This window comes from Chelonoidis abingdonii, chromosome 2, assembly GCF_003597395.2.
Source record: "Chelonoidis abingdonii isolate Lonesome George chromosome 2, CheloAbing_2.0, whole genome shotgun sequence".
In the NCBI taxonomy this organism is placed as follows: domain Eukaryota; kingdom Metazoa; phylum Chordata; order Testudines; family Testudinidae; genus Chelonoidis; species Chelonoidis abingdonii.
Window position 1 is genome coordinate 87,133,457 of NC_133770.1, and position 8,246 is coordinate 87,141,702.

General features: G+C 37.3%; 1 protein-coding gene across 8 annotated transcripts in view; it reads left to right on the forward strand.

The window, feature by feature from the left end:
• Positions 1–8,246, forward strand: part of TRAK1 (trafficking kinesin protein 1) — a 190,442-nt gene that overhangs the window by 137,077 nt on the left and 45,119 nt on the right. For 4 of the 8 annotated variants that reach the window (XM_032763372.2, XM_032763373.2, XM_032763371.2 and 1 more), the window contains one exon: positions 4,290–4,366. In XM_032763372.2, the coding sequence (XP_032619263.1) occupies positions 4,316–4,366 (51 nt within the window). In that variant the 5' untranslated portion in view covers positions 4,290–4,315. Of the gene's footprint in view, positions 1–4,289; positions 4,371–8,246 lie in introns of all 8 variants that reach the window. The other 4 variants (XM_075062531.1, XM_075062529.1, XM_075062528.1 and 1 more) reach the window with 1 other exon arrangement.

The window sequence follows — 8,246 nt, forward strand, 5'->3', positions numbered from 1 at the left end:
TTATTTATTTATTGCTTGGGGCGGCAAAAGACCTGGAGCCAGCCTGGGTGTACTAGATGGTGATTTTAATATAAAGAGTAAAGTACACATCTTCTTACATACTTGAGAATGCAAATACCTCAGGCACCCAACCCTAGTTAATGATTCAAGCTCTGTCTTTACTGGATGTTGCTCCTTCCGTCAGAGTTGTTGCATGTCCAAAACCTGGTCTCCTGGGGACTTTACCATTTATTAGTCTTAACGCCCCTGAAAGAAGGATTGACACATACAGCCACATCCTCTTTTAAATTGGCATAAAATGTGGGAGACAATGAAGTTTCTGGGTTGTGATTTAGAGCCTGTGCATGACAGAAATTCGTGATCTCTATTGCAATTACTATGTGTACATTTCATTATATGCATGTAAAACCCCCAAAACTAAAACACAGCCCCAATGATTTTCATGAATCTGAGTTGAAAACTTGATAAGACGTCTGTGATTTTCATGTATTTGCATTTTTTGTGACACATAATAATGTTATATTAAATTGTTGTCACCAGGATCCAAAAATGTTTTCTAAGCAACTGCCGAAATTTTGTACATAATTCTTTTTGTTCTTGGAATCCTGTGATTTCTTTTTCCTCACTTGGGCAACCATTTTATTGCCTAATATTCCTCTAACTCTGAAATGAGAGGTCGGAAGTGCATTTGACTTGGATATTATGACTGTCTACTCACAGACATCACCCATTCCCTGTCATGCTGAACAAAAATACTGCTGATTTGCCAGTGTGGAAGAGGTCAGTAATTATGCACTGTAGGTTTTATATTATAGTGCACTATCCTTCATTTGTCCTTTCCATATGGTTACAATAGTTCAGAAGGCTAGTGTTCAACAGGAACTGGAACAAGCCAGAAACCATATTCATTATGGCAATATACTTTTAATTTATATATCTCATTGGCTAAAGCATAAAGTCAGGAGAAATTTGTGTAATCAAAATCTTTTTCTGTTTCCATCAGGCTTCTGTTTGTATTTGGTTCATGGCTTTGGTTTTTTTCTCTTGTTGAAGCAATGAGTTTTATATTAATCCTTTAATATTCCAGCCCTCTATGATGATACCAATTTCTTTAGCTTTTGTGACTGTAGTCTCCAATCTGTTGAAGCGTGTCAGTACGTTTGTAACCTTGTTGTTACATTCAAATTTCTTGTCCAAAGCAGCAGTCCTTGTTAAATGTATTGTTTTAGTCAATGTTTCTCTAAAAGCTTTGGTTTATCCTACATGGTGGTTCAGCTGGGTGTGAGGTTTCTGGAAGGGGATTAACTAAAGCAGTAATGCTGTGGCCTTCGAGATTGAGTCTTTGACTAGAGTCTGGGGCCTGAATTTTCATTTAGTCTGCCTATTAAGAGAACTCGAATTGCACTTTTGAAGGCCCTTAACACTGTCCAGAGTGATGTAACAGAGACTTCATCTAAATTTTGATTGTTGCTCATTTTTAATGATGCCATAAAGCCATTGATGATCAGGTTTTTTTTAAACATTCTTTGTTCTTTATTAGACCATTGTGGTAGCTTCTGGGATGTATTGCCTGCTGTCAAAATTATATATTATATATATGTAAATATATACATATATAAAATATACACCTCTACCTTGATATAACGCTGTCCTTGGGAGCCAAAAAATCTTACCACGTTTATAGGTGAGACCACGTTATATCGAACTTGCTTTGATCCACCGGAGTGCGCAGCCCTGCTCTCTCTACCCCCCAGAGCGCTGCTTTACTGCGTTACCTACAAATTCGTTTTATATTGGGTCGCATTATATCAAGGTAGAGGTGTATGTATAAATTCAAAAGGAAGGTTGGACTTTGACTATCTCATATCTATTTGGGTGTGAAGACGTATTGAAAATGATAGATTTTGATTTGTGTGTGCAAAAGACTGTTTCAGTCATGCATTGCGTGACTTTAATTGTCTTGACATTGCTGCTTAATAACAAAATGTGCTGATATCCTCTTTTTAAAGGTTGTGTAGCAAGTTCTGAAGAAATAGTTGAGTTAGCAACTGCACGTACCAGCCTTTATCAGCCTTTCTCCCGGTCAAATGACCTTGCTCAGCCCATGGGAACGCGACACTGTTATCTACTTGTTTGGATTTTATGATGATAGTTTTGCGGTCACTAGGGTGGTGTCATGTTGCCTTAGTCACAAACGGTGGCAGTGTTAGGGTTTGCTAATGGCAATCCCAAACATTAATTTACCAACGTTGCTGAGGGGGAGTTATAGCCAAGGAAACTGTGTCTGAACAGTTTTTTGGGATAATAAAATGTTGGTCTGTGTCAGTATTTACAGTAGGCATTTTAGGTGTTGATTTATGTATTATTGTGTTGGAAACTTTGTTTTTATGGTTACATTAAACTTCTTTATGAATAGACATTTTAAAGTTGCGTAGTTAATACAAATCTTTTCTTTCTGTTATGTTTTCATGAAAAGATTCTCTGTGCAATGATTACTCCAGTTTCCTGCTTCCTCTATGCTCCTGATTTTCGCAAGTAAAATATTTCTTGGCAAAAAACAGTTGATTTCTGCGAACATGTAGTTTGTAAATGAAGCATGTTTATGTTTACACTGTAGCATATATTCATTCTGTATTTCATTTTTATTCTCTTATCTAATCAGTTTTTGAGGGTGTAAATTTCTGGCTATAAGCTTTTAGTTAGCACTTGCTAACTTTTTAATTAGGTTTAGAATAGTGTAAGCTAAAATTCCTGATTCTGCAAAATTTCTGCAGGAAGTCCTATGGAGTTCACTGGGATTGCTTGCAAAGCTAAAAGTTAAGCATATACCTAAATATTTACAGGATTTGGTCCTAAAATGTTTTGACATTCTGGGTTGGTAAGGCAACAGGATGCCTAATCAGCTACTATTTTTATTCATTGATGTATATCAGTTGTTGTCAGTTGTATGCTACCTAATCTGTGGCGTCAGGTTTAACCACACAGCATGCAATTATTTTTAAGTAATTTGGACTTGATTTCTTTATACTGAATTAACCACCTTAGAACAACATTGCCCAAACTGCATCAGCTGTAATTGAAACTCTGTCAAAGATAAATTCACTTGTGAAGAATAGTTGCCTTACAGCAGTCTCCTCTGCAGAAATCAATGTAATCAACTAATATAACTCTGTATTAACAGTCTCTCTTTTCCAGAATGGACTGTTTAAGCCATAAAAACATTGGTGGATGGAAAAGAAGGGTTCATATGAGTAAAACAGGAGCTGCTGATCTTATTTTTCAAAATTTATTTGTGTTCTGTTTAGAAATCTCCATATTTCTGAGACTCAACCAAGGTCACTATGTCTCCTTCAGGAAAAAGTCATGCAGTTAGACAAAGTTTTTCCCAAATTATTCAGCAGGGTAATAACACTGGTTTTATTTAAGTGTGTCACATCCATTTCAGGTATGAATTGTTTTAGACAATAATACTACAGTCTTTGTGACATGCTTTCGTTACCAGATACATGCTTTATTTACCAGGGCCATTATATCTAGGTCATTCAGAATTGGAATTGTGTATATATATTATATCCACTACGCAGTCTTTTAAGATAGAGCCCAGTTTTGCCAAGCTCACACAGAGCAGTATCTTCTATGAGCTGTCCCGTCGGTTCTACTCCAATAGGGACTAATGGAGTAAGACATGGCTCAATGTAAAGGTGACACAATAAGTCTTTGTGCATTTTTTTTATTTTTGCGTTGTTTAGAGTACACGTTGATTGATTCTCTCTTAATGGTTTGAGAAATTTATAAAGTTTTGTCGTGACTCTATCTTCCCCCTTAGACTTGCAAGACAATTTTTCAATTTGCATTTAATCAAAAGTAAATTTAGCTGTTTTACACACACAATTCCAGGTTTGAGGCTCTGAATTTGTTTGTGTTGACCAGTTTAATATGTATGGACTTTAAGAACACTTCAGGGTGATCATAAGGCCTTTAACATTCCTAGGATTACAGTACATACAGGACCTGAAAAAAAAATTGACAAAAGCAAATTCCTGCTACAAAACAGAAATGCTAATCTTCTCAGTTCAATATGAAACACTAAGATGAAAATTTTTTCATGTTGAGTTCATTGTTTTCATGGTTCTTAATGTTTTCCCAAAACTTAAAATAATTCAGTAAACAGATATAGTTTAGATTAATTTTAGGATTAAAATTTAAAATTCTTATTTTTTGCAAATAATTCTTAATTTTGTTTAGTTTGAGTGGCAGATATAATGAATTTGTGTCTTGTTTTCCAACAGTTTTATGTGCTGAAAGAGTGGGCCAGATGACTAAAACATACAATGACATAGATGCTGTTACACGACTTCTGGAAGAGGCAAGTATTCTTTTACACAGCTGTTCACTTTATGACAAAGACATAACATAGATAGTGAAAGAATCTGTGTTGATAGAAATTGCCCATTTGTTTTCAGTCATCGTGAAACAAATATTCTAAATGCACAGTCGCTACATCTCATTGGTAAGGGACAAACCTTTATTAATAAAAGGTGCATAGTTTGTTTACATCATTTGTACAAATTCACCACATGTTCATACATAGCTAAAGCAGATTTATCTCACTATTGCCAGAATACAAAAAGTGACACGTCATACTGAATGATGTGAGGAAAAAAAGTTAAGGTTTACATGAAATCATGATGTTGGGGGGGAAGGGGAGTGAGAGAGTGTAGTTTTGTTTTCCAAATATGCACAGTATTATAAATGTTTTTTTTTTAAACTAGAGCACATAAAGCTCACAAGTCTGTTGTTTATATTATGTGTATTTATTATTGAGGTCTCCGTGATTATAAATCTTTAGGAAAATATATAGTTACCAATTGATTAAAAAAAACCTCTCCCATGTACTTTTCTCTGCCCTGTCTCTAAGTTTTTCTTTAATGCATTCTGGTGCCTTTATATTTATATAGCCTCCCTAATATATAGCCATTAATTTATTGTGATTGAGGATATACATTTCAAGTAATAGCAGAGAGAAAAAAGACCTACAGCATAAAATTTTTGTACTCATTAAATATCCTAATAACTTAATATTAATTGATCAAATTATATTTTTAAAGTAAATGTAAGCAAATATTTTTGGAAATTATGTTTGCAAGGCATTATTCAGATGAAGACTAACAATGCGGTCTTTGTTCTTGACAGTTTAGAACTTAAATCTTTGTATTTTGGTCTGCTTCATATTGTGGTAGTGGTGCATTTGTTTCACACTACAAAGCTCTCTTAGTACAGCAGACCCATTTAATGCAGTGCTAATCCAAAGTACCTGAACTGGTGCATTCTTTGATCGTGAGAGCGCAAGTGCCTGCATTAGTGTATCTTGGTTGTAGAATTGAGGCCTTTGGTTATGCTTTCACCTGAAATCTTTAAAAACAGTTTCCTATGTACTATTCATGTTTAAACCCCAGATACTTCACTTACAGTGATTATATCTGTAGCATGCCATTGATAACTGTTCTAATTACTCTTGTATTATGCATTCACGTCATGCTCTTTTTGCTTGTTCATTTGCTTAGATTCATTTGCATGGTTTTGTAAGCAAGTATTATATCCATCTGGAAACTTACAAATATCCCCTGGTTTTCTTTGAATATGAAAATTTCTTAAATTCTCTTATAGCCCTAGAAGCGCGTGGTGGTTGTTCATTTACATAGGGCTGTAGCCAACGCAAAATCATTTGTGTGCCTGCTGGCTGTTCTGAGGTGGTAATTCCTTCCATCACCTCTTCTAGTAGTGGCAGAGTTGATCATTCTGCATCTGCCCAAGCCTGTCTCCTCCCTGAGTCCACAAAGCTTGATTTCTATAGAGCTATAGCAGTCTGGCCCCTGGGAACAGTGTGGGATGCACTGAGCCAACAGTCTAAAGCAGAGGGAGTTCTTCTCTGTCTGGCTGTTAAAGAGGCCACGTGACCTGACAATGGTGCATCTTTTGCTAAATTCTCTAATGTTGCTCAGTGAGGGAATATATAAGGCTCATTGAGCCAAAGTTTCTTGTTAAATCTCTTTCTCATATGCACATGTGTGAGCATACACTCCTCTCCCCCAAATGGTGATTGTAAGGAGGCACTCCTCCAATTCGAGCTGACAAGTCACAGTATCTGAGCACTTCACAATCTTTAATGTATTTATCCTCACTCCTGAGAGGAAAGGAAGTGCTATTGTCCCCATAGTTCCAAATTGAGACCCAAAGGGTATGTCCACACTGCAATTAAAAACCCATGGCTGGCCCGTGCCAGGTGGCTTAGGTTTAAGGGGCTGTTTAATAGCAATATAGATGTTCAGTCTTGGTATCCACAGGGCCCTTCTTTCCTCTCTGTAGTACTATCTGCTGCAAATATTTTTCTTTTTCGTTTTGACTTTATGCAGTGGGCCAGCTGTATATTCTGGCCTATTACACTCCATTAGCATATTTTCTATAGCCTTCTGGAACTTTCATGGTCTGGAAGGCTGTGCATAATTTTGGCTGGATAGGGCCCTTGGTTTCTAATGCAAAAGTAGACTTAGCTTGACATGTTGGAAATCACTTAGAGACAGCACTACCAGATCTGCAAACTGTCTTAAATTATTTAAGAATTATATCAGCACTGGTAATTGCTATCTACTTTTCTAATCTTCTGCTGCATGGAGACCCTTGAAATACATGAAATTATTGTGAACCCATGTCACTGGCAATGAATCACTAGCTTCTTGTCATAGACTTTGTCTTTATCATCCATATTACAGTCAATAAATGTTAGTAATGATGAGTGTGACAGTTGTCAGACAGAATAAACAAGCACATAATAGCTACTTTTAGCAAATAAACTGAAAGGGATACGTTTAGTTCTCAGAGGAAGGAACTGAGCAGGAGGAGGGAAGGCTATACCAGGAAATTGGCACCATTACTGCACGTAGACTTTTACAAACGTAACACAGTAAAAATGCATCTTGGTAATTCAAAATCATATAATAAGTGCTGCAAAGTTGAGATACTCTAAATTCATTGCCCTGTTCAAAAGGGCTCACTCTCTAATGCCTTGGTCCTGCTGATACTTGGGTATGTGTTTTACATCAATTGGGACTACTTCTATTTAATGTTAGGCGTGTGCATGAGCAGGATCAGGTCCCCAATCTGTAGTATATTTATGATGGTTTACTGTCCACACAGGGTAGGGCTGGCCCTGTGTGCGTGAAGAAAGAGCATAGAGAACCTCCTCCTGTAACTGTGGGCACTTGGATGGAGGAAGCAGGATGTCTTTAGACTTGTGTGATTGATGGGCCAGCCAACCCTGGGGAGGAGAGAGGCATGCTACCAGAGCTGGCCCAATCCAGGGGGATGGTAATGCACATTGCACCCTTTCAAAAGGTGTATGATTGCTACATCTGAGTTCTTTCATCTCCACGTTTCCAGGAGTTCCTTCAGAGCCCCCACAGGCATGTTGGCCGGATCAACTCCCTCTAAATATACCATTTTTGTCCCTGTCTGCCTGCAGAAGGCAGTGACTTAGAGCTATAGTTTGGCTTACTGACTTTAACATAGTCACCTTTCTTTCTGAAGCTATCAAAAGATAGTATAATGCACATTCACAGCTGCTGCGTACACTTACTGGAATTTGTTTAAGTGGAGCAGAGGAGAAACTGAGAAGCACGTTAGTATATCCACGTGTATCCTGTCTGCTTATATCTGTGCTTTGCTGTGCTTTCAGAGCTCTTAAAATATAATCTGTAATGCTCCTTCCAAACTCTCTACCAAAAGGTGCAAAGAAAAAATTGCATGGTTACTGACAGTAATTTTTGAAATAGAATAAAAGAGCTGGAATTAGATTTGCTTCGATAAACATTTTTACATTAGACAGGCTGTGCTTTCATTTGTGTGGTTCATTAACTGTACATGTCAATTTTTCTGGATTATGTAGGGTAGTCTAAGCAGGAACAGGACAAGAAAATGAGCAAAAGTCGTTGGTTTCTTTGTTTTTTAAGAATATTAATTCTTTCCTTTTTTCTAGCACAGATTTAACCTTTTTTTGACATGGGAGAACCAGTTATTTTCTAAGGCCTTGGCTACACTTGCAAGTTGCAGCGCTGGTGAGGGGGTTACAGCGCTGCAACTTACTCGGTGTCCACACTTACAAAGCTCAGCCAGCACTGCAACTCCCTGTCTGCAGTGCTGGCTGTACTCCTGGTCTGCTACGGGTGTAGCGAATCCAGCGCTGGTGATGC